This window comes from Emydura macquarii, unplaced genomic scaffold (genome assembly GCF_026122565.2).
Source record: "Emydura macquarii macquarii isolate MOO-44397 ecotype Brisbane River unplaced genomic scaffold, CSIRO-AGI_Emac_v2 contig_554, whole genome shotgun sequence".
NCBI classification, from domain to species: Eukaryota; Metazoa; Chordata; order Testudines; family Chelidae; genus Emydura; species Emydura macquarii.
The window spans coordinates 10,590,062-10,617,247 of NW_027130691.1; the positions used below are offsets into that span (position 1 = coordinate 10,590,062).

The 27,186-nt window shown below is 41.0% G+C and overlaps 1 protein-coding gene across 2 annotated transcripts in view; it reads right to left on the minus strand.

Moving 5' to 3' along the window:
* The window catches only part of RIMBP2 (RIMS binding protein 2), a 271,038-nt gene that overhangs the window by 9,182 nt on the left and 234,670 nt on the right, over window positions 1–27,186 (minus strand). For both annotated transcript variants that reach the window (XM_067539753.1, XM_067539754.1), the window contains 9 exons: window positions 23,568–23,719; window positions 22,744–23,211; window positions 19,465–19,614; window positions 14,308–14,466; window positions 10,894–11,619; window positions 9,121–9,238; window positions 5,336–5,488; window positions 2,821–3,005; window positions 707–875 (listed from right to left, as the gene is read on the minus strand). In XM_067539753.1, the coding sequence (XP_067395854.1) occupies window positions 707–875; window positions 2,821–3,005; window positions 5,336–5,488; window positions 9,121–9,238; window positions 10,894–11,619; window positions 14,308–14,466; window positions 19,465–19,614; window positions 22,744–23,211; window positions 23,568–23,719 (2,280 nt within the window). The remainder of the gene's footprint in view (window positions 1–706; window positions 876–2,820; window positions 3,006–5,335; window positions 5,489–9,120; window positions 9,239–10,893; window positions 11,620–14,307; window positions 14,467–19,464; window positions 19,615–22,743; window positions 23,212–23,567; window positions 23,720–27,186) is intronic.

Here is a 27,186-nt window from a genome sequence, read left to right on the forward strand (position 1 = left end):
CCACCTTTACAGTTCACTTTTAAACAAGATTGAACCAATGCTAGCAGTTTACGGGCTTTGTTTTATTGTTCCATTGACATATTTAAAATTTGTTGATGGCTTCCCCTCTCAAAATATATTTGTATACAGCTATATGTCTCTGTACAACATTGAACCACTGATTTAGGAGGTAACTGGTTCAAAACAGAGGAAAAGTTGGTTTGTGATATCAATATCTTTTAAACTTTTTTGAAGCTTCAGTGTTAACCTGAATAACATGACACATAACCCTTTGCCACCATCCCTTTAAATTTATGGTAAAGTAGGTTAAAGTAGAAGAGTAAAAAGAACAACATACAAGTGATTCTTTTTATGCTTTCCAGCTGTGAGCATAATAACATTTATCAAGCACCTCAGCACTGCATACTCCAAAGCCAAGGGATCTTGTTCTGTGTCTAGAAATCTTTCAGAAAATCAGTCTTTTTTTAAAAAAAATTGTGCACTACCGAAATGCAGGTCCTCATGTGTGGCATCAATAGTGAAATGCTTAAATATTTGGAATTAAAAAAAAAAAAACCAATCAAGATACTGACACAGAATGTATCCCATAGTGTAGTAGACTGCTGTAAAATTTAGATGCATGTGCCATATAATCAAAAAAAGCCAAAGCGAACACAGCCACGTTAATAGCACCAAATCACTATTTTGTGTACATGTGTTTTCCTACCTATTTTTTCTACAGGTGTATTCAAAGGAAGAAACCCTTGTTTCAGAAGCTGATCCATCATCTCTTCATCATCTGCTTGGATTTCAGAAACCATATTACATGGAATGAGGCCAAGTCTTGTACAAGTTTCCCCCCGGTAGAATCCATCAGCATCTTTATCACCATAAACCTGAATATTCAAGGCATAAAAAATTGATAAATCAATGCTGTTTAGGATTTATTACACATGCAGAATCGTCCCAGAAGGATTACAGGGCGTCTATGGATTTGAGTTTTTCAGCTACTCTGGTTTATTTTGGTTTTTGTTTTTTTATAAAGAGCACTAGGTTTTTTTAGATATGTCTGAATTGTGACACCAGACACCAATCAGCTGTTTTGTTAGCTATGACATAAACATAAGTGAAAAATACCATTAAAAGCTTTTCCCCTCCAAAATAGGATTTAAGCACATGCTTGAGCTGCTTCATAAAATGCCCTCTTGAAGATACTTATTAATCAAACCTTACAGTTTTATTTTAAACAGTTATTCTCCTATGCATTTAGTAAAACATGCATTTTATTTTCAAGAGTGTAATTCATGTGTTTTGTATCTGCTAAACAAACATATAGGGCCTGATCCACCCATTGTTACAGTGTTTACAATTAGGGTGTCAATTAGCTTCCATTAGAAGGTGAGTCAATGTCCTTCTTGTCAAGCAGTAGATATTGTGGGTGTGCAAGGAATGCAACATCACGCCTTAAGAGGGCCCCAGACCACTGGCAATCCAGGGCTCATATAGACTAGTGATGTGGTGAAGATACACATAAGCCAATCGAGGACAATGCTCACAAAAGTTGAGCTGAAAGAAAAGAAGAGGGTGACTTTCTGCGCATGTTCCCATGATATCCAGCTGAGTAAGCTGTTTGGGGATGAGTTAAACTAAATATCTTTTAAACAGTATGTTTAACCCGACACTAGCAGGAGACAGACTCCATCAGAGAACAAATATTTCCACCTTTGCTTTTTATGTTATGCATTTGTTTAGATAAATCACTTAGGCTAATACCTTGAACTTGATTCTTTTCAAAAGATTGGGGACATTCTTCAGAAGAGCCTAATGCCCAGCTCCTCAAAGGCGAGAGGGGTTCAGAGCTCGGCTGCAGCCTGAGCCCAAATGTCAGCACTGCTATTAAACAGCCCTGTGAGCCCATGTCCGCTGGCACAGGCCAGCTGTGGATGTCCAGTTGCAGCATAGACATGTCCTGAGACAAGTTTCTGCCAGTCAGCATTCACAAAGCCACCGGAGGCCTCCACTGAAGTTCCGAAGGCCCCAAATTGGGGTTCTCGAACTAGGGAGGTGAATGCCTACTTTCCCTGTGGGACCTGAGCTGGAGGCATGCTTTGAGCACCTGTTTCTCTCAGCCCCCCTCAGCAGGAGAGCAAGATGCAGGCTCCCAGTACCTGTGGGGGCACCACAGCACTTGAACAAAAGAAGCGGGGGGGCACAGGGAAACATAGGGCAAACATGAGGAGGAGGCACATTGTTTCAGCTGTTAGGGCACGGGCTACTTAGGCACTGACCTGGCTTCACCTTCTAACTCCAGGAGAGATCCCATGTGGAGAGAAGTGCCTGTCTCTTGCTCATCAGCCAGGCGTACCAGGTCAGCTGCTTTAGGTGCCTATGCCCCAACCCTCCTGGACATTTTGCTCTTGGCTAATACAGGTGGCTCCCCGGTCAGCTTGCTGGTTTCTGAGGATCCCTTTCTTAGGTGCCTAACGCTCCCGTGCACTATCGGGGAAGCCTAACTCAGAGCTGATTATTCCAGCTGGTAGGTATTGCAATGCTGAGCAGAGCACTGCCTAAGCATCTTTGATGACCTAGGTTTAAGTAATTTAGGCACCTGAATGCCATGAAAAATGTATAGGCTGTAGTCATAGAGGTGCTTTTGAAAACTTTACCCACTAGCTCCTTGTTTACGCCATCAGTACTAGACTCCACCCAGTGATATGTAAACACGCGTGGCTCTAAGTAAAAGGTCTTGGCATTGATTCTACAAACTGCTCTGTGTGAATGGATCCATGAGGACCAGTTGACAAGATCATGTCTTTGGTTTGCTTTGTTTTTAGATCCTACCTTAATGATCTGTCCTTCTTTAAATGGTAGCTCTTCTTCTGCAGCATCAGGGTTGGGGGACATTGTCAGTGGATCATAGTCAAAGAGGGCAACAAATATTCGAGTAGAAATATCTTCTGTGCCAGGATCGGTTTCTGATTCTTCATAAATGTCTGGAGAAAGGTGGTCCCGACTGCAGTATCCATCTGTGAAAAGGGAGCAAAAATTCAGCAATGCAAGTCAGAATAATTTTTCAACTTGTTCAATTTAGGTCTGAAATTTGTTCCTATATTGCTGTTTGTAATTGGACTAGGTAACCCTGCTCCAGCAGGGTCTACAGAGGCCAGTTAGCGCACAGCACATTAGTGTGCAGTAGATTTATACCCCTCTACTGTGGACTAGTGCACTGTGTAGACAAGGTTTGTGGTTGCACTGGTCAGAAGACCTGCACTAGGCACATTAGTGTTTAAACAAAGTTATTGCTAGTGTGGTACTAACCCTCCTGTGGATGGGACTAAGGTTAAACCAATACTACAAAAATAACAAGATAAAATATGTCTTTGAGCCAGCTTTGTGCTCAGTTTTTTTTCTTGCCTGCAATTGTGTTAAAAACCAATCTAGACTTGTTAGCTATGGTCGTAATCAAGACCTTAAAGAAGTGACAGTACCTTTGTCCACTGCATAATAAAAACCAGGTCCCTTCAAAATATGTCAAGTAGGGCAAACATGAACCACTTAAATCACAGTTGAAAATCTTGGCCCACCACACATTTAACTTTAAGCATGTACTTAAGTCCCATTGACTACAACAGGAGTCAACCTCTTGCCTAAATGTTTTACGGACTCAAGGCCATAGCTATAGCTCATGGTCTTTCAGATCTTTCACTATTATAAAACAAGTCTTTAGCAAGAATGTTGAGCTGTTAAATATATATATATATATATATATATATATATGTATGTATTCCCAATATTTCTGATTTAATAATAATCTTTATTATGACATAATAAAGATTAAATATTTATTGAAATAATTTAAATATTTTATTTAGGATTTAGTGTAGAATTTTTTTTAAAAGATGCCCCTCCCCTCTTTACTTCCTTCTAATGCCAGCTTGCTTCATTAAACAATGTTTTTGTATTTAAAAAAAAAGTCAGTTAAGTGTCAAAGCTTCAAGGAACGGCTACTGAAACTTGCGTCCAGAGCACTAGAAAGAGGGTAGATAAGGAAATGCAGGCCAGCCAAAGGGTGGGAAGAAAGCCCAGCCAGGAAGCTTTACACAGACACAAAGCACAGCAGAGCAGTGGGACAAGGACAGGACATGGGACAAAAGGCAATGGGGAGTTTCTCCCAGTTGCAATCATGTTTTATTCCCACTGTCACGTGTACTAAATGCAAAACAGGTTTTTTTTTTCAGTGTATTGAGCATTCTAGTTTTTAAAGTGAAATAGGTCAAATTATGCCCTCCCTGACTGACAGCCAACTCCAGCTGAAGTCACAAGCATGTTTGTTACAAGCATGAGCTGTGCACAGAATTCATCAAAACAGTTCTGAATTGGGATGGTAATGATTCAGGATGGTCACATCTGCATCAGGCAATCAGAATAGACATCTTGTTATCGGCCCAGTTATTTATATTCTGCTTAGAGGCACACACATGGAGTAAGTGCCTGCATCTACTTGAAGAACACTTTTTTATTATTGATTTGTTTAAACATTTTGGCTTCTTTTTTGCTTCATTTGAGAGAGAATCACAAAACAATGCTTTTCCCAGCTTCATACCTGGCCTAAGCCACTTTTATGTGGGAACTGTTAAGTATTTTAACTCACTATGTAATGAGCTATGAAAGGCTGAGAGTTGTGTGCAGTTATGCAATGGCTTCTTATGTTGATGAAGCAGCAAACACGATCAATAGTGAGTGGGAGACCATTACTACTTTACCTACTTCAATTAGAACTTGTAGTTATTATGGTGCTCATACTTTTAATTTTTTCCTTCACTGAGGGCCTGATCCAAAGCCCAGTGAAGTCAATGGAAAGGCACCCATTGACTTCAGATCACCCCTATGCCAAACCCATAAATTAGGAGTGATGCTTGAGTAGTGCTTCTTCCTTGGGAAGGTTTGGTGAGTCCATTTTGGCTCTGTCTAGTCCTATATTTATGAATCAAGTGAAAATATGGTCTTTTGATCGATGAGTGTTCAAAGGTGTATACATTAGATGTTAACTGATGTTAAACAGCCACAAAGAAGTAAAGGAGGACCTTCACAGAGGTTCATGCAATGCAGTGTGCTTTGACTTGTTTCAGTATGGAAAGCTGGTTGCATGACAGTTATCAGTGAATGACTAAGGGCTCTTCCTCCCTTACGGCTGAGCTAAGCTGCACAAACTTACCTGGAAGCAGGGCAGACAGGACGTAAGAGTTAGCGCCCCTTGCATTCTGCATTGCATGCAATGTTGTCATACAGAAATGGCACTCATTAACACCCAGCTCTAAATGCGTCTGTCAGAAAGGAGGAAGAAGGTTCGGCATACCGTATCTATAGTCAGAGGCCATGGTACGCTGCTGAGGCCATTTCTTGTGTCCACCAATGCTGCGATAATAAGCTTCTTCTTTTACAGGTGAAATATTTCCCTCACTACCTGACCGAGACCGACCGCCTTCACTGTTACTGTCCATTGTAATTTCTATGGAGAAAAAGGGAACCATCTATTAAACATACTTTATAGTCTTCTCTGTGGAGGCTCCTGAGGGCAGGCTTTGCCTACCTTGTTTTCTGACTCAGTTATAGCAGGATGGCTAACCACCTGCAGCACAATGTGAGTCAGTTTTACTGACTGATTCACTCTCCAGTGATTCTTCTACAGCAGAGGCACACAGAAAGGGGGTGTTTCCTTTTTAAAGGGTCTTGTCTTCTTGCTTTTTAAAACTCGCATGAATTTCTGGAGGGTAAACGCAGACTGTGAGCTCTGTGGGGCAGGAAACTATATTTTTGTTCTGTGTTTGTACAGCGCCTAGCACAATGGGCTCTTGGTTCACGACTGCGGCTCCTAGGCACTATGATAATACCAAAAATAAACAGCAACAATAAACTTTGCTATCCGATGTCCCACTTCTGCAAGGTCAAGGGAAAAATGTAAAATACATTTTATCTTTGGAAATAGATTATCTAAAAATAGAATTAAACTGAAATTTTTTTGTTTGCAGGGAGATATTAATGCAAATATATTTGTAGTCTAACAGAGAAACAATCTAAAATGAGTTTAAATTGGGGGGTGAGGGGTTTGGCTAAAGAGGTGTCCCAGGAAATATTTATCCTAGAAGTACCACAATTTTGGAGTTAATTTATCACTTTTATGGACTTCCTCTCAGTTTATATCATACAGGCAAATTACCTTGATATCTGGAAACTCCAGCTATCGCCATAATATTTTAACTGTGTTTGATTGACTTGAAGCTAATCTTCAAGGAGAGAACAACCTATGAACATCAAACCCTTATGAAAAAATATTGACCTAAGAATAACAGTAACATTTTAGTGATGCTGAGCAAATATGCAGTGCCCAATACATTTCTATAAGAGAATAAACCATGACTCTGTAAGTACACCCATATTGATAAATGTAGGAAGCCACATATTCTTTGGACTTTAATGGAACAAAGTCTCCACTAACTGCAGTTAGTGGGAGTTTTGCTCGAAGAAAAACGTTAGAATTTGGAGCAATTTTTTTTAAAAGAACCCTCTTTTTATGATGACAGAGCCATAATATGTGTTTTCTTCAGTCCTCACTCAGGTAAAACTCCCTTGAAAGTCACTAGGCGCTTTGCCTGAGTGAAGACAGGGTGATCAAGTCTGTACAATGATCCGTTACAGGATTTGATTGGACACATTGGTTTTATTCAATCTATTTATCTGCTCTGCTGATCTATGCCCCATCCTCTGGTTTTCTGTTGCAAGCCTTCAGATGATGACTCTTTTGTGGTTTTACCCAATATGTGTCTTGACTGACCTGCATTATTGATGTGGATAATTATTACACGTTTATCACCAATTACATATTTAATAACTAACTAATCGGTTATGTTGATTTTATTAAATGCCCTGCTGCAGGAAGAGAGCCATGTGTACTGCATGCTTGATTGATAACACTCAGCTTCACATTAGTTCTATTTCTATGAACACTATTGGAAACTGTTCTCTTTGTTTAAATACTGCAATACAATCAAAGAAGTCAGCAGTTCAGAATCCTTGACCATAATCACATTAGAAATGATATTTGATGGAGCCTATCATCAATTTCACAGAGGACCAGAGAGTAATTCTTTCATTAGATGCTGAAAATACTGCCACTGTGGGTATGTCTTATCAGTGTTAGGCAATATTGTAATTTAGTCCTAATGCGACTTCCCCAGAAAAGCATTCATAGAGCATACTTATTGCAAAACACACTAATGCATTCTTTAACTCACATTAAAGAAGTAGATTAGAGCCTTACATTTTATTCTCTGTTTAATTATCAATTTGAATGTGCAGTGATTATAAAAAAAAAATGAATTCCTTTTTATCTACTGCCTAAAATGCTGCTCTTTAGCTACTGAACAGTGAAGTCATTATTTTATAGTTCCTTGGGTTCAGCCTTGTTTAGAGAAAGCCAAGCCTGCTGCATTTGATCAGGTGCCCCCTCCATCCACATCTTTCCATTAAAATCAGAGTTAAAGAAAATCCAAAGGATTAATTTAACCAAATTTATTTCAAACCCCAACTCCAACTATTTATTGTTAAATTATTTTAACAGGTGATAAAAAAGAAAATCTTAGATGCACAACATATTTTAAGTATTCCATAATATCGCCCCTCCCCCCAAAAATATTTACTCTTGAAAAATAAAACTACTAAAAAGAAAAGGGCAACACTAATTTAACAAACACCAGCCTATACTGAGAATGTTTATCAGCTGAGAACTATCTGGGTCAACTAATAGTCACCGGTTGGTATTTGCATATGCACTCTCTGGGCCTGATTCTCCCTTTACATCTTTTTTTTTTAAACACCACTGTAATTCGATTGAGTGAAGTTGCTCCTGAGTTATGCCAGTGTAAGTGGGAGGAGAATCATACTCTCTAAATACATGCAGTGAAGGCACTAAGAATACTTCTATGTATTACAGTTGTATTATTTTTAAATCCACAGTTTTCATAAATCATTATTAAGTGTCCCTAAAATCCAATTGGTTTTCCCCCTGAGAACAAAAACTTGCTAACCTTATAAATCTGTAGATGGTGCTGTACACCACAGAAGGGTTTCTGTTTAAATTTCCTACATGGTTAGTTTGTTGTGTATCCATGGAAGGAATTGAGAGAAAACATTTCATGTTTAACAATTTAAAAAATCTTGTTGCATTATAGCAAGTATCACTATGAGGTTGCTCGCTGCGTGGCAAGTTTCTCATTCACAGATAAAGCTTCAGGACAGAACTGCTTAATGTTGCTTTAGGTTCTCTGGATTGCTGCGTACACTGTTCCTAAGGTATCATCTAATATAATAAACACATGAAGATTTTATTTATGTACACAGTCTACAGTTCTCTATTTGCACTCCTGTGTTTCTTGCATTTCTGTGTGACTGTTTCCTAGTTGTTTGTGTGGTGTGCAAGTTTTGGTGAAAGTGTTTTTCTGCTTGGTGTCTCGATTCCATTATCTTGTCTGCAGTACTTTTTGGAATTTCTTGCAGATGGCAATATATATATTTTAGGTCATGATTTAACCAGAACAGAGATGGCTTGGTGGCTTGGTTAGAAAAAGCAAGTCTAGTGGACATACTTCAGTCTGTCTTACTCATTTAATTTAATAACCTCAGTTTCTCTTGCTGAATTCCAAAAAGTAGTTAAGAGAATGGAAGGTGAAGGCAAGTTGATGGTAGGTGAATGGAATGATGGATGGATGGATAGATGAGTGGGTGAGTGCACTTATTTTAGGTATCATATTAATAGCATGTCCACACCTTAATTTGTTTTAAAGAATGAACTGTCTACTGTAGGTTTTAAATTGTACTTATCAACCAAAGCATACATCTTGATCCCAAGCCCATTGGAGTCAATGAAGAAACTCCCATTGACTTCAGTGGGTTTTGGTTCAGACCCTTAATGAATCTCCAATACACGCATACTTAACCTAAGACAGAGTTGGTTTTAATCTTAGTTCATCTTATCTAAAGGATTTAGAGTTATTGTGGTGGAAGGGTTTTGTTTTTTGTTTGTTTTATCAATCCCCCAGCTCTGCGGCTGTAACGAATAGAAATGCACCGATCAGGTCAACTAACCAATGGAAGGGACCAACATTGGTCGAGACCTTTGTGACACTGCACTGGCATGAGACAACCTTCGACCCGTGTGCTCCACCCTGTCAGGTCGTCCAGTGGATGATGGATTCCCTAAAAGCTAAAAAACAAAAACAAGAGGTTTGCAAATTACACAGCTGGGTTCATTAAAAGAGCATGTCAGTAATGTCAAGCACTTTCAGAAGCATAAGCTCTAAAGGCAACTAAACGTAGTTTTTAACTGAAAGGTTAGCTGAAAAGTTATACTGATGCCTCCTAAACCTGCAAAAGAAAAATGGTTCCCTGAAAAATGGCATACACGTCGTAAACAGCAGTCACACATTAGAACAAAAAAGAAAATAATTTTGGAAACATTCTTTTGCCTTTGTCGTTGCTGCTACCTTGGCTTAAAGCACTTTTTACTCTTCCTGAAGAGGACTCAGATCACTCACATTAAAGCTGTGAAGATAGTAGATGACTGGTCAAGTAAACACATTTAGGTTTTTTTGCTAGATTGTTTTGCACAGTTTGCAGCACATTAATTACCCAGTATATGTCCTTCTCCTCTTGGTGTCTTTGAGAACACTGTTCCTCTCAAAAGGCCTTTTGTGGTTACGGGCTTTTTAAAAGTCATTAAAACTTGCAGAAGAGATTCAGGCAAATTTCACCTCACGCCATAGCTGGCCCTCTTTCTGTTCGCTAATTTGCAATAAATGTTATTATTTTAATGCTTTCCAGGATATGTTTTTCAACAACTGAGATTAAATGCAGCCTTGGCACCAATTTTAATAGGAGAATTTTTAAATGATCAGCTCAGATAAACAGCTGGGCTAGATGTGCAGCAGCAGCAGCTATCTACTCTTACATAAGACATTAGATTGGAGACTTCTAGATATTGGACGGTTACAGATTGAGAGGGTAAAAAACTGGTTTGGCTCTCTTTGGGATGCAAGTTCATAGAGTCTCCCTTGTGGGCCAATGTACAGAAATGGAACTAGACAGGATCACAGAGGCACCCTTGTAGATTAAGATGTGGAATGTCATTGGCTTGTCCCTCCAGAATAAGCTGTTTGCCTGCAATCTCATTAGGAGATGCAGTCTGCAACTTCAAAGGCAAGAAGAGAGGGTCTAAAAAAGAGGGCAAAGAGGTGACAGTGCAGAAAGAAGGTGGAGAATGGAAACATGATGAATCCTGTGACTCCAAGAAGCTTCGTCACTGTCACTGCGGGAGATATTTGTTGGTACTTGCCCAGAGAGAAGGACTGAAGATGAAGAGCAATTCCCGAAAATCTGAGAGTGAGGAGAGCAAAAACAATATGAGCAAATGGAATCTTTAAAACTAGAAATGGTGAAATGCTTTCTCTTTTCCAGTTACAAATAAAACCTAGCTTTACTTTTTAAAGCAACATTCCGACAGGCACTTTAAAAATAAAAACAAACTTTTGAAAAATTACAGTTCAGCTAACCCTTAATCAAAATTTAGATTCAGTTGTCCTTTAACAAAAGCAGCCATTATTGTAATTTGTTCTGTGGGAAAATCATTGTTGTAAAGCAAATTAAACTGATTTCAGCATGATACAAAAGAAGCTCGTGAAGCAAAATGCAGATTACTAAATCAAAAATCATGGGGGGAAGGAAATAAAACAACCACCAGTAGATGTGTCCCAAAGATGGACTTTAAGAAAAAAATGAAAAGAAGTGGGATGAGGGAGAGAAAAGAAAGACAACAGACTGATTTGACAGGCAGATGTTAGAAGGAAGTTTTATTTCACACACCAGAGAGTCTTCTGCATCTCTGTGGGATGACTCTGCAAGTGGAACAGCTGCCCTAGAGTCATTCACTTGTAAGTTGATCTTCCAGATTCGCTGAATATCTTGGTTAGTCAAATGATCGGTTCTGTTACATTTTTGAGTCTCGCATTTTCTCTCACAACTGGGCTTGGCCTCCTCCCTTCTGGGCTCTATAAAGGAAGGACTAAGGTCGCCAAAGTCTTCTTCAATGCTGCTTTGCCTGATTAAAGTTTTCCTGCGAGCAAGCAACGGCCTGGCGCTTTTTCTGCATGAACTATATGTCTCTGCACAACAGCTAGGCGCAACATTGGCAGAAATCAAATCATAAGCATTTCTGAAATTAAAACGAGATTCTTCTTCCTCACTTCCACAGTCTAGTCCACTGTCGGGGCTTCTCACTAAGGATCTACTGTATTTGGATCCTTTGTCTTCTGAAGCAAAATCCTCCATGCCTGAAATTCTGTGCTTGCCTTGGTACCAGATGTGCTGTTTGTCTTGATTGTAGGAGCTAGGTGGTCTAGTGGGTCTAGCTACCATGGGTTTCATTTTATAGGACACACCTAACCCCTGCTTGTGCAATAGCTCAGAATATTCAACATCCTCTTCGGCTACTTCTGGGATACTGAAAAGCTTTTTACTGTGGTGTATCTGCTGTGAAAAGTCAGGTTGTTCCAAGAAAGCAGCTTCAGTGGTCCTATTCTTAGAGCATTCCTTAACAATATGTGATGTTAAAAAACAGGTGGGGAACAAACAGTGCGTGATAAAAATAAAATGGGAGGGAAAAGGGGGAGGAGGAAAGAAAAATAAAGACAGAATTAGTTTTAGAGCAATGGCAAACGTAAGGCATGCAGTTTATTCAGTGAGGGGAATGTCATGCTCTGAATAGAAATCTGTGAAAATAAAGATATGATTAAGAAGTTGCTTGGTGTCAGATATAACATGGGAGGTCAGTACAAACACAGCTGATATTGTGATGCTTTAACAAGAATAAACCCATGCATTCAAAACAAAGCAATAAAAGCTGCATACAAGTTCAGCCGTGGTGAGAGTGGAGGTGAAGTTAGAATATGACACTAGTGCTTAGTGTTCTTTGTGCTCTATGCCAAGCTGGGATTGGTTTCTTCTGCGGACCGTATCTCGGAAAGCTTTCTACAGCAGAGTTTTCTTTCTTGCTTTGCACCTGTTAAAGCATCCTAGGTGATTAACAAGAAACACCACAATGCCATCCTGCCTCAGGACAGCAAACTCAGGGCTGGTATGTAGTCATACATGGCTCCCTGAATATGTCGAAACAGGAGCTCTTGTGGTCTCTACAAACTCATACAAATTGCACCCTCTTTAAGCTTGGCTCCCACAAAAGACCCTGAGAACTGGGGGCTACTCGCAGCCATTGGGTCCACACTGAACCTGTCATCCTAAATCTGCTTAAAAAAATCCTTACCTGACAAGCAAGCAACCTGTTAGTTGACCCAAATAAAAGTCTCTGCACATACCAGATATAAGTAAGAACCACAATGGACTGGATAAAATCAGGTTGTGAACAGCTTCGATAAATGAGATAGACAAATGTTATATTAGACTTACAGAAACTGGAGAATAGTGTAATTGAAAGATTCTATGAAAATGCGTCTCTCTGGAACTATCCACATTAATGAGGCAATAGGTATTGGCTTTGGTCTATGGAGACCTTAGCTATTTGGGTCATGGAGACTAGCTTTCTCTGTGCTTTACCCCAGTGACGGCAATCAGCTGGGACTCCTGAGCAGACAGTGCCTGGATTCAGACATGTGGGTAGTGAGGGCAAGATCTTCTGAAGTGACTTTGGAATCCTCCTTCCCCTTTGGTCTAACAGAGCCTGAGTTTGCTGACATTCTGGGGACGCTACAAAGCCAGTTGCTCAGGCTGTCTCTGAACAGACAGATTTTGCTTTTATTTTTCTTCAAAGGTTAGGGAGTATTTAAAGAGTTCATTTTAGACACTATCTGTGTGAATTATTTTTGAATGCCTTTTTTGTCTATCGTGTTCCCAAAGCTTTTTTGAAAAGGTGCAATAAATATGGGGAAAAATATCAATAAATATGCATTTGGGTTAGTTCTGATCTGACTCCAAACATCCTCAAGTTTCACGGATGCTCAGAACTGAAATTCGAGTTTGGGTCTCCCTCTAGATTACACGTCAGCCTTTATTTTGGAGGGCAGCTGAAGGGAACAATAACCTCACAGTAAAGTGAGTCCTGTATATTCCCACTGACTCTAAGGGAGCTACGGTAATTTACCCCAACTGAGGATCTGGCCCCATGTTCAGAGTTGGGCTGACAGCATGGCTAATGCTGATGTAAAAAGTAGTAGTAAATATGCTTCTAATTCAGAAATGTCTAGGGATAATTGAGTGTTTGCCTAGTGGCTGGCAGAGCCATTTCATTTTGAAGCTTTTACAAGGATACGAAACAGAAGAATGAAAGATTTCTTTCTGAAAATGTACTTGACAGTATCTCTTTATAGGTGGCATAAAAATCACACTTCTGTGTTTAAAATATATCGAAGCAGTTATAGCAATGGTTACAACAGCCTTCCGTATTTACATGGCATAAGGGCATAGCATGTTCTTTAGTAACATGGCATTTTGGTTGTGGGAAGAACCACCTGTAGGTTTCTGTATAATTTCTGTCATATACCTTGTTAAGAAAAAAGCATTTTAACATGGTAATGGCATACACAGAAGAGGCAGTTCTATATGTCATATTACGGAAAATAGAAATTTGATGTTGAGAAAGTTTAATGTTTGCAGTGTGTATTCTAATTGGATGAATAACATCATCTTTTAGGATGACTCCTCCCATGCAGTGTTTAGGACATCATTCCTGACATATCTTCGCCATTGTCTCCTCTGCCACCAGAAGCTCTTTAATGATTGTAACACTAAGATTAATGAATACGGGCTTTATCCATGCTACTGGGAATACATATTGCACTGAATAGAACTCCCCAAATCCTTTATTAGCATGCACTAGAGGAATCTCCTGGGGGGTAGTTCCCAAAACCTGGTCAGTAATAGGGAGAGGATATTTAAATTCATACACGTGCACGCATCAGAAAACCTCTAGTGATCTGGGTGCACGTCCAATATACTGCAGCACCGCAGCAGGGAAAGGCCCCCAAGTGTGTAGCAAAACATAACTGCGAATAGCCTAAGGACAGTCTTGAGCTAATATAAGAGAACTGAGTACTAAGTGGACTTCACAGGGGGACTTTACATTATGAACCGCATTCATCCCAGTTCTAGTCTATAGGCCACTGAACTGTAGAGTCCATAGCACAATAACAAAACGATAACGCGTGGAGGGAAGAATTTGGCAGACCCTTCTCTGAAGTTTAAGCCCTCCTCTTCAGTCACTCTTACCTTGAGTGTGTTGTGTGATGTTACACTGACTCGTCTTCTTCCTCCATCCTCCAGCTGCATCTCTGAGTACAGCTCCTCCTCATCTTCCTCCATGATATCGGACAAGTCGGAGCCCCGACTGCTCTCCGTGTGGTATTCCTCACCGTGGCCGTAGTGCGTCTATTGGATGGGATAGAAAAGAAAGGCTGACAAGCTTGAAAATCTGAAGTCACAGTGCCGCCACAAATGGGGAGCAAGGCAGCTTGAATATTGCAATAATACCGTATGTAATCCACACTAACAGGGTGCAACTCTCTGTACCCCTCATGTGCCTAGATAATATAGAGAGGTTCATTAGCTCGTTCACACTACGTTCCAGAAATCCTGAATGCTGTCCCTACAGATGACCCAAGCAGGGGCATCATTACACTTGCACTTCCAGTGCACCACAAACCTCATGACACACCAATTAAAAAAGCCCCCTTGATTTACAGAGGCCCTACGTGTGTTAGGGGACTTGCTGACCAACTGGTGAAGGGTCTAAGTGAGATAGCTAAGTCCATTCACACATCAGCTACTCTTCGTTGCCGTATCTGACGGTTGTTATATCTAACAGTAAACCCGGCGTGACTCTTCAAGAGCACCTTTTAGTTCTCACATAATGCTTCTATATTATACATTTGCACTAGCTGATGAGGGTCAATGATTTCATTCTATTCAGGCACACAGGGAGCAGAACTGATAGAATTTTAACGTCTTTTTAGAGTTAGTTCCAATACATTAAGGTGTCTATGTTTTAAACTAGTTGGAATGGAAGGAAGATGTGAGCTATTTTATTGAATTGCTGGTTGTAAATTTAACTGTCTTTGGTAAATTCTTTTGTTTTGTTAGTGTCACGATTTATATCCACGGTACAGATAACAAACCAAATATTACTGTGATTATACATCTACAGGTGCATTCTTAAAATGAGGCATCTAGTTTTCCGTACAAAAATCACACTGGTGCTTCAAATCTGTAAGCAGTTTCATATGCCTGTGCAAACGATAAAGTCAAAAAATTATGGGCCCAAAAATCTGTCATGTGCACTGCATAAAAACTAAAAATCAGTGTAGCTGATAACACGTTTTCCTACTCTGTGGTGTAATCTTCCCGTTCTCAAAATAGGAACAGCAAAAAAGTACAGAGCTTTATATACTGTTTGAGTCTGAAGCATAGCAATTCAGGATAGGGATAGGCCCAAACAGAAATTCCAGGTCTGCATGTATTGGAAATTTGAAAAGTTTGGCTCCGGATCTGGATTTCACGGGCCAGATCGTCATTTGGTGTATTCCAGTGTACACGGATTTACAGGAGACAAGGATCTAGCACCGCATCTCTATCATGGGGCAGACCAGAGGCTAGGATCCAAACACCCTTTCCTCTAGATACGTTCAGATTCAAATGTAAACTACATAGCTCAGCCCCATCTTTAGTGTCAAGGAAGCAGCACTACGTGCTGTAGAGACAAATCCCAGGAGTAAACTTATTTGCAGCAGAAAATGAATTTTTGAAGAATAAGTCACTGAAATACTAGAATGTCAAGAAGCAGAAGTTACTCTATTTCCCCAGAAGAAATACTACAGAAGAAACAATTTTTGTAGACCAGAATCAGTTCCTATAGTTCCATAAAGTATTGACATCAATAAACTGCTCTAAACTTCCAGAAATGAAATGAAATGAAATATGTGCATTAAGCAATTACCCCGAAGTGAAAATGTGTTCACTCTCCAAATATTACAGCAGACTTCCACTCTCTTGATCTCTAGAAGATGGTTCTGGAGATCTCAGTAAGTATCTCTACAATGTACCTCAGCTGTATGAGATGTTCATTAATGCTAAGATCCTTCTTTCATTACTTATGGGAGCCGGCTTGGTCCAGCAGATCAGGCACTGGACGGGGAGGCAGAAGACCATGGTTCTGCTGCTGACTACTGTATGACTTTGGGCAAGTCATTTCCCCTCTCTGAGCCTCCATGTCCCCTATTGTAAAATGCAGATAATGATACTTACTTTCCATTGTAAAATACATAGAGGTCATTGTATTGTTATTATTATTGAGGATTGTGGGGGCTAGCCCTTTCTGAACATTTTGCTGCTATGAAAGGGAATGAAACCAAACCCACGAAAGTTTTCAATTTTCCGCAGATGCATTACATGAGGGGTGATTTTCAGAATAAAAGCCGTTGCAGAAATTAATGCCTTCCGTTAGTTTATGAAATGAGAGCGTCCCAGAATTTGTTCTGGTGCTCTCACTTTCCCCCATGCCGTTCCATTTCAGTGAGCCAAACCCTGTTCTCAGTTACACCCCAGACAATCGAAGTGGCCGCACTGGTGTTTGTGATATCTTGCAGATTATCAAAGGTTGTTATTGCCAGAGAAGAGCTGCACAGCTACATAGCAGGAACCTTTTAAATTATCTCCAGTGCTTATCTGCTGCGGATTTAAGAACAGAGATGTCTGTTAAATACCCAATTATTTAATGAAAACCTTCTAATTGAGGTGTTAGAATTTGTTAAGACATTTAATGCAATTAGCTCAAATTTATATAAGCAATAATTGTACAATTACATTCTGTGTTAGTAATAGATTAGTTCCTTACAAAGTATTGAAGCATCTAAGGGGCATGTAACAAGATATTGCAGATGAAACAATTTTCCCTCAACAGACTTTTTAAAAATCATTGTGTTTTGGGCCCCCATCCTGCAAACACATATGCGCATCCTTAACTTCAAGGCAGTGAGTAGTCTCAGTGAAGTCAAGGTTAAGCCTTAAATATTTTGATTTCAATGGTAGTTAGCCATTAAAAATCTCAACTGCCAAAGTCACATAGGAAGTCTGTGGTAGGTCCAGTGACTGTACTGATTTTGAAGGGATGTGATCTATATAATCACAAATGGAATTTTTTTAAATCCATATATTATGTTACACAATGACAGAAATATAGAATGCAGCAATCATCTCCATTAGTAGCATCGTCTAATGTCAACCGAACACCACTGCAGAACAACAGCCTTTTTACAGCTTTTGTATTTGTGGCCTGCTTTGATTTCTTTCTTTACATCTACTTCATGCAGGAGATACAGAGTGAAACTACGCCAAAAACTTTTAATTAGGCATAAATACACAGTGTGGCATCAACTTCAGAAAACCAATGGGCACGCACAGACTAAAGCCACAATATAATAAGCTAACAAACTATTGATTTCTTCGTAATGAAATAAACTATCAGATTCTTTCAAAACTGCATTTGAACACAATCACACCTAAAATATTTTTTAAAAAACACCTCCTATTTAACTTTCCAGTTAGGTCTGGATGTAGTAGAATTTTCACTAAGGAAGCAAAAAGGACAGTGATTTTTGCATTCATGAAGGGGGATCCCAGACATGTTGGCTGGAGGTGCTGAGAGACAGCTTTAGGTGACAGAAACTACTTTAGACTATTAGTCAGTTAAAGTTAAGTTTAGACTCTAGGAAACGTGTTATACTTTTTGTTTTATATGTAACCATTTCTGTTCCCATTGTTAACTCTACTCACTATCTCTAAAATCTTTGATAATAAACTTATGATTGTTTTCACTATAAATATATCTCAGTGCTGTGATGTTATATCACAGTTGAATCAAACAAGCTCGTGTGTGCACTGGTCTTTTGGGGACCGCTCACCTGGTAATTTCTTTGAGTGTCCAGTGGCTAAAGACGGGACACTGCAGGGGAATACTTCAAAGAGAACTGGTGTGCACCTATTGCTAACCCACAAGGCACATAAAAGCCTGAGGAGATTGTTTGGGTGATGTCAGGGTGCTGACACCCAGTTAAGCACAAACAAGTGTCTCTCTCTTGCTAAGGCAGGGGATTACAAGGAGATTCACAATCCTGGGTATCCTGAGAAAGTGTCACAGTGGGTTAATGCACTTGGAAAGTGTTCTGTCTCTAGAACACAGTAAAACAAGACAGGGGTTTCCAACTGGGCTCACAAAAATGGAGACACCCAAAATCTATCTTAGTTATCTATATGGCTCCTATTATTGTAGTATCTGACCACCTTACAATCTTTAATGTCGTCCCAACACCCTTGTGAGACAGGACAGTATCCCAATTTTACAGTTGGGGAAACCTAGGCAGAAATATCCTGAATGACATGCCCAAGATAACACAGGAAGTCTGTAGAGGGGCTGGGAACTGAACATAGCTTTCCTAAATGCCAGGTTAGCACCTAAACAATGGACCAGACTTCCTCATAAAATAGTAGCCGCTTTAGAAAATCTTGGCCTAGCTGTACACAACATGATTTTAAATTGTATTCGATCTATTGGTTTAACCAACCTGGTGCACCATTAAGCTGCACCTGAAACCCCTCATTTGCTGCACAAGCCTGGTAATTGCACATGCGAATCAGTGTGTTTTGAACACACAATTCCTGCGTCTGCAGACTCGGCTGCAGCTTGCACATGAGTCTGCAAAGAGTGTGAAAAGTCTGTAGGCACAACCTGAATGCAGGAATTCTACAAATCTGAACCACGTTTCTACACCTGGAACCAAAAACCCACGTCAAACATCTTTGAGGGTATTTGAAATTAAATTGTCCTGTAGTGTTTTCACTAGGTGAGGCTGAAGACTGGGTTTTGGAAATTCTTCAGACAGCATCTCTCTCTTCTCTGCAGCATGGTCATACAGTGCTAGTTCCTTGCTTGTAAGGATGGCATTTCACAGGTTTTAAATGACATAGAAAATGCCAAGCCTTTTGTCTTATAGCACATTAATATATGTAAAAATAAAGCATAATGCAGAGAAAGCCCAGAGCCAAAAATGTCTGCACTCACCTTATTTTTCAGTAAGAAAGGTTGTTGCTAGTTGTAACAATCATAGATTCAATTCATATATCAGCCTTTATAATGAGCAAAGGGCCAGACAGTTGAAAGGACTTTCAGCTTCTAGGAGGCAGTAAAATGAACAGTAGTAGAACAGCCTGTTCATCTAACTCCCTAGGAGTCTGGCTGCTTAGCCATATAGCTTATTAGTTTGACAGTCAGCAGAATGATAGTGCTGTGGTTAATATGCTGAGCATTATAAAGTATTTTCAATACATTGCAGACCTGCATCTTCCTTATTACCATAACAAGGCCATGTTAGTTACCTGCTTTCCAAGCTCTGAGCCTTTTAGGAAATCGTCGACTGACGCCCCTCTCCTTTTAATGCTGGGAGAATCGTAGCCGTCTTCCTCCTCATCGGAGTTTGCATAATGCGCCATGTTACTCCTTTCGCTAAACACACTCCTCCTTTCCATCTGGCAAAACATCAACATAGTAAAGAAAAGCAAGCACCCTCCTGCATCTCCACAGTTTCCAGTAAGGCAAGGAAGAGAGGCTAATGAGTCCAGGTCTGCTGCCTCTATGACTCATCAGAAACATAACATTTAAATATGCTCATGGCTTAAGCCAAAATGATAAATTTCCGGTTCCTTTAACTCATAGCCCTTTAGCAGGTATCACTCACGGGCAGCCACATGTGCCCCCTCGTGCTAGATTCCCATCCCGTTTCACAAGGTAAGTGAGCATACACTAGGTGGGTACTTGGATAAGTGACCTCTAAACAACATCTAGATGTCACAGGAAATGGGTTGGGGAATGTGGTAGGTAGAGCTCTTCCCGTGAGTCAATACTGAAAAAAATGTCTCAACATGATGCTGAAGGCAGCATGCTTTCCGAGAAGACATGAAAGCAGAGTCCCTCCCCAAAAGATGCTAAATTTAATTGTGACCATTACTAGTCAGTGGCTCGACTTGTGTGTGTTAGGATTAAGTGGAGAACAATCTCTCCTTTTGCATGCGTCTCTTTCCTGAGAAGCACAGAACTTTGTGCCCTTGAGCCATTCACCTTCAGGTGAGAACAGAGGATATTTTTTGTATTTTCCATTAAGTCCTTTCTTTCAGTGTCTCTCCCAGGGGATTCCACAGGTGTCACTTTGGCAGAAGCTGCCTAGGCAATGCACAGATGGTGAAATTCACCCCTATGCAGAGGGCCAGCACGTCTGTGCACCGCTGAAACCTCACTTAAGTTTTCTTACTGTGAAGGTGTAAGCACTTGTGCTGTTCCTGTGCACCAAGGTGAACATGAATCTAATTAAACATGTTTTGGAGTGGATAGCAGTGACTACAAAAAGAGAAAAACATTCCTCAGCCCCCTTCCCTTAAACTGCTGTCATTCTTGATTTTCTCAGCATGCTGTTCTCTTGCTAATTGCCTTTGCTTCCTCTATTACATTCATTCCACTAGCCATCAAAATAGGTCCACGTGTGCTCCCCTAATTCATATCTTTGTACCCAGGCTGTCAGACCCTTCTTGCTGCTTTGCCTTTTAGAGAAGGACCAGCTGTAATGCAGCTGGCAGCCAAACTTGCTTGTCCTTATATAACTAGGTTTGCTGGTTTTGTTTTCCTTTTTTCCCCCCTTTAAGAATTCAGATTTAGGACAGAATCTCATTCTCGTGAGCTGAGCTCAGCTGTCAATCAGATAAGGTTTGTGCATTTTTGTTTTGACAAGCAAACCAAGAAAAAGGAATCTAATCAACGTGTATTGGTGCAGGTGGCTTTTCTCACATTGCATTAATTTTATAGCATTTAAAGGTCTCTTTTGTTGCATGAGGTATCCAGAGAACATACCATCAAGGGGTTTTTGCAGTGATGTGTATAGCATGTCAAAGACGACAAATTAAAATATTTGGTGTTAATATGAACCAATGGGCCTCACGCCTCAATCCTGCAAACAAACGCTTAACTTTGCTCCATTGAAGTCAATAGAACTTTACTCTGGTGGGTAAAGTTATGCCCAAGCACAAGTATTTGCAGAATCAGAGCCTTAGTTTGCTAATAACTTACTTTAATCAGTTCACTGGGAATTTCAAGCAAGGATTTTAACAGTAAAATAAATTAATTAAATCAGAGTATCAGCTGACATTTTAAAAACTGTGATCTTGAGAAATCACCCCATGGAGGAAATACTTCGATGTTTTCAAGAATGTTTTTGGTGGGTTTATTTTTGAGACTGTCTAGTTCATCTGCATGGGGCAATGTACTGCGGCTTCCAGGCAGATTAATCCGAGGAGCCAGGTGAAAGCAACAGCTACCGGGTGCCAGCGTCATCTCACGCTGCAGGAGTTTGCTTGTTATGGTTCATTGGTCATTGAGATGAACACATTGATTCAGCCCTTTCTGGGGTTAGATGTCTACGTCAGAGATGCTACTGCATCAGGACCAAATCCTGCCCACAGAAGTAACAGCCGCCTCAGGAGATCCACATTAGAGGAGACAGGTCAGTGAAAGAAATCTGCTAGCCTTTGGGGTTACAGAGCTTCAGCTGGTATCTAATGCAATGACTCATCCCTTCACACTGACAGGAACACAGTGTTCTGCACTACCTATTCACCTCTGGTGTCGTTTGAAGCATCAGTGATGATGTAACAAACCCCACATGCGTGGGTGTTACACTTCTAGCAACGGAACGTGGGCTATGAGACATCACCGCTCTCTACTCACCCGCTGAGACGCTGCATTCAACCAGACTGCTCTTGATGTCTGCTCCTGGAGCTTAAGTCTTTGGAACTGATTTTCAGTTAGACTCAGGCCCACTGTAATTCCAGCCAGCACAATGATTTCAGTGAAGAAAGGGCCTGCACCTCTGCAACCTGCTTTCTCTGCGGAGTTGCTAGAACTCTGCATTAGAGAACTCCAGGGGCCTAGTGTATAATAGCTCTTTGTTTCGTCAAATTTTCGTTGATATTTTTCCTGTTACAGATCAGATGGCTCTGTTCCCAAACCTTGAGGCTAAAGGCTTAATATTTTGTTATTGACTGTTCTAGCTGAGCTAAGGCACCCAAGTGACAAGGTGCAGGGAGCCAGTACAAATGTTTAACCTAAATGGCCATGAATCAGATTTTTAAAAATATATTTCAATTTTTAAGAATCTTTGGGGTTATCAGCAAGAGATCAAAGGACAGCGTGTTACAATATCTCTGTGCTTTATGGTAAGAGTAACCCTTCAAACATCTGGGAGTAGATTCTGGTCCCACTTTATATTAGTGTTGAATTTACAAATGGTTTATAAAAGGTTTAATCAATCACGGAAGCTTTAGATTTCATAGATTTCATCCATATACGATTCCATGTACTCGCAGTTATAAGCACATCAGTAAAAAGTGTTACAGATGTTATAAGACAACCTACAGACCTGATGGACTCTATTACAATTGAATAACTACTTATTAAAACTCGTATTAATCCGTTATTAACCCTATATAAAGTATTTATAAATGGAACCTTCATATAAAGAGTGACCATTTTTAAAACCCTTTTTCCCCTCCCTAAATGATGTGCAACCATGCCACTAGACATGACAGTATGTAAGAAAGAGCTTGCCTTACCCTGCTGCTCTCTGCAACCCGCTGGGCAGCTTCTCGCGCCATGGCTTTAGCAACAGTATTCGGGATAGGTGTGCCTTGCGGCTGGGGGAGTATTCGATTCGGCGAGGGAGACCTCCTTCCATGAAGTGGGCTGGGAAAGTTGGGGGCAGGAGGCTCCAGTGTGTGTCCATGAATGGGGGATGCTGAACGAGTCTGCTCCCAGGACTCATCCATTTTTAAACGCGGACCTAAATGTTCATCTTTGGTATCTGGGGCCCCGGCACTTGCTAATGGCTTAGATTTGGGAGCAGTCCTAGGGTGAGGGATTGGAGGCACCAGTAGGTCAGGTGGAATGGCAGCAATGGAAGAGTCCACAGATTCCCCTTGTGCAGAAAGTGTTCTCACGGTAACTTCCTTAGCTTCTAAATTTCGTATTCTCATCAGCTCCACGCAGGTGTTCTCTGCTGTTGGAAAGATCACTTCTGCCACCTGAATACATAAACAAGCAACTTAAAAGTGTGAACAAACATGTCCTCCCACTGCCACCGTGAAAGGATTCAGAAGCTCTTGCAAAGTGTTTGTAAAAAAGTCTGCAATGATGAGCACTGCAGGTCTGTATCCATTAGCACCAATCAGCGGTAACACTTCAGCAAGGCTTGTCTGAACAGCTCTGTTTGCCTGATGAGGACCTCCATAGCCAATTTACAAACCAGGCAAATAAAGTGACAAAATAGCTGCAAAGAAACCCAGAAAAACGAGGCAAACCTTGAACTGGTGCCTTTACCTGTTAATCTAGGTGGCCATCTACAGCTGCCGATCACTGTAACAAGCAAAAGCAAGCTTACCCTTTGACCTTTTGCATAAACACCATAGCCTGTAACATTTGCTCCGTTGGAGGTCCCTGTTGATGTAAGAGTTGGTGGTTTCCAGGACACCTGTACAGTAGCTGGTGTGGACCCAGCCTGTACGGTAATATCTTGAGGTGGAGCTGGAGGCCCTAGGAGAACAAAAGGCTTCTTTACCATTCAATTCTTTTAGGGTTCAAGCTTTAAACTAGACAGACCACTGCAATGTCTGCTGTGATTCTTTAGGATTGTGAAGCTTTTATCACCTTGTCTGCATATGGGGCAGATACTGTTTCATACATAACAGGGCTAATTGTCGTCACACGCTGAACTGTGGGAAAAGTCAGATCCAGAGCTAAACTTTGCACTTGATTCACTTAGCCAGACATGCTTTTCTTGGTTCTTTTGATAATTGTTTGAAAAATACATGGATCAAATCCATCACTTTTCATTTGGATCTCTGGATCTCAAAGCACTTGACCAAAGGAGCCCCATTTTACAGAAGGGAAAACTGAAACACTGAGATGTGATGTGACTTCCCCAGACCCCAGTTATGGGGCCAAGAACTGAACCTAGGGGCTGCTGACTCTCAGCCTAGTGATCTAGCTACCAGACCCTGCCGCCTCTCACTCTAGGTTATTTTAATCACAAAATTGAAAGAGAAAGTCATTGTTTCGCATCCTATACTTACCTTAGCTTTTGTATAAGTGCTTCAATGCCTATGAATATGGGGAGAGGTGAATATAAAGTGCAGGGGGAGAATTGTCAAGGAGAGGCATGAGTGGGTATGAAAACCTGTTATGACTGGCTACAGACTACCTTGCCCCATGCCTCTGAGACACAACCACGTGCTGGGAGCTCATTTTGAAATTTCAAAGCACCAGCAGTAGAAGCTGCAATCAGCCACACTTGAGTAGGAGGAGGTAGTGTTAGAAAATGAACCAGCCTTTCTGCAGATCAGAATTTTCTTGAGATATTTGCTAAATACAATAAAATTACAGCTAAAAAGACCAACTTTTCAGCAGTGCTCTGAAACTATGGGGCTGATACAGCTGTTCTCTCAGCCCACCCCCACCTTACCCTTTGCAGTGTCAGCAGTAAACTGGTGTTAGTAATTTGCACTGGTGTTTGTGGTACATTGCAACATACCATGTGTTCTCTGTCAGATACATCTGGAAGGCTGCTGCAAGGAAGGGCTGGGTTAGTGCCTACATTAGACACCATTTTACTGCAAATATTACTGATTTCCTTTCAGCTTAGTGGGAGGGCTGTGAGGGAGGACAGGAAAATATTGCATAGAAGCACTATGTACCATAGCAGAGCGTTTCTTGCTGAGAAAATACATCATAGGGGTCGTTTACATGCAGAAATCCCTAGAGTAATACACATTACAGAAGACAGCTGCATTTTTAAAGTAGTATACATGCTACTTACTGTCATTTTTATTATGCAGAAAATAATTTTTAATAGTCCCCACAGTTTTGGACACAATCATGATTTTATCTGTAGAGAAAACTATAACAACGGCGAATGCAGAAGTCTAGAATAAAGCTTGTGTCAAGAGAGACACAGAATGCCATTCAAATCCATGGATATGGTGCTATGGCTTTCAATAGGACCACAGCTGGAGAGAGACTGTAGCTGCCCCTTGTGGAAGGCTGTGTATTGGAGAAGTCAGAGGGATGGGCAGAGGATGAAAGGGGCAGGCTCATTCCTGTTTGCTTTCCTTGAGTGCATGGGAAACACTCTCAGCACCCAAGAGGAGGTATTACTGGGTAGGGCATGGCCCCGACATCCACCATGCTGAGTAATAAATGTGGCATGATGCATACTGAGTCTTTTCTCCCTGTTTTTCGTTACTAAGGTGGTTTTGTGACTACAAGGGGCTTTCTTGCAGTGCTTCTAGAAGCAAAGTCAAGTGCAAGCCAACCTTCCCGTTAGCAGGAAACCACGGCTCACGAGAGGCGAGAGGAATTTTAAAGCTGAAAGGTACAGTGGCTGTTTCAGCTTCTGCAGTGTGAGTCAATTCCTTCCGGCTCAGACAGCAAGGCAAAGAGAACGGGCTAGTTTTCATGTCAGTCCATCACAACTCAAAGAACAGCTTGAGACTTGTACTCATTAATAGCAAAGTCTCTCTCTCCATGCAGGCATCAGCCAGTCACGAAACCTGAGTTTTAAATGACCACTTTGTAAAGGCCTTTGTCTTCCTTTTCATTAGCTAGTGTATATCAATTGTGAGTGTAATATACTAATTGCTGTGTTTGCCAAAGGCTGAGGAATATGTGGTCATTTATAATGACAATGTCATCTCAGCTAAGTATATTTACAGGCCCTGATACAAATGACACAGAATGTACACATCCAGGACCTGCTTTGAAGAGGTGCTGTCCATTTATAACTCACGAAGCATGTGCCTACGGCTGTGTCTACACTACGAAGTGTGCTAGTCTGACGTTCCATCAGCCTACAGAAGTCAGCAGCTGTATGTTGGCTGAGCCCGTGCACTCGGCTCCTTGCATTGCTGCTGCGCAGTACCTCACCACAACTGGTTGCGCCAGCAGATGTGGTGCATCACGGGTAGGTATCTTAGTCTGGCGCAATGCCTTGCAGGAGATTTTTTTGCAGTGCTTTGTAGGATACCAGCCATTCACCCAGGGATTTCTGGGAACTAGGGGTCAAGTTCCTGCAATGCCACTTTCTCCAGCCCATCATTTCTGTAAATTTCTCACAACTTCATGCACTGCCTTTTAAGACCAGCTAGCTCTCTGGCAGAAACCTGGACTCTGCACAGTTTAGTGCAATTCTCATGTCTGTTGCTAACACAGGAAACATGATTCCCCTATAGCTGCAGAACTTCAGTAACGACCACTACAATTGGTGGTCTGGTGATGAAGATGAGATGCCAGAGGACAGGGAATGGATGATGGAGACAGCGAATAAAAGAATCGTGTTGCTGGAGGCATTCACAGTCCAAATCCAGTTGGCGGACAGGTGTTTCTGGGCCCAAGAAATGAGCACTGAGTGATGGGCTCACATGGTAATGCAGATTTGGGATGATGAGCAGAGACTGCAGGACTTTCAGATACGAAAGGCCAAATTCCGGGAGCCTTGCGCTGTGCTTGCTCCAGCCCTCCAGCACAGGGACACCAGAAAGAGAGCTGCATTGACAGTGGAAAATCAAGTGGTGTTCATGCTGGATTGCTATTGGTCAATGGGAAATCAGTTTGAAAATCCACACTGGGAGCAGTTGTCATCCAAATGTGCAAGGCAAGTAAGCATCTTCTGGTGCACACAAGTGTGACGCTTGACAATCTGCAGGAAATAGCAAATGGGAATTTGAAGCAGTGGGGTTCCTGACTGTAGTGGGACGATAGCCAGGATGCATATCCCTATTTTTGCACCAACCCACCTTGCCAGCAAGTGCATAAACCAAAAGGGATATTTTTCCATGGTTATGCAAGTGCTAGTGGATCACCAGTGATGCTTCACTGATATTAATGTGAGTTGGTCAAGGGACATGCAGTAACTTGCTGAATAAGCATCTCGGTTTGTCTCTGATTTAAAACTATTGCATGATTCTTGCAGTTTTCTTTCATTACGGTATATGCTATAGGTTTAC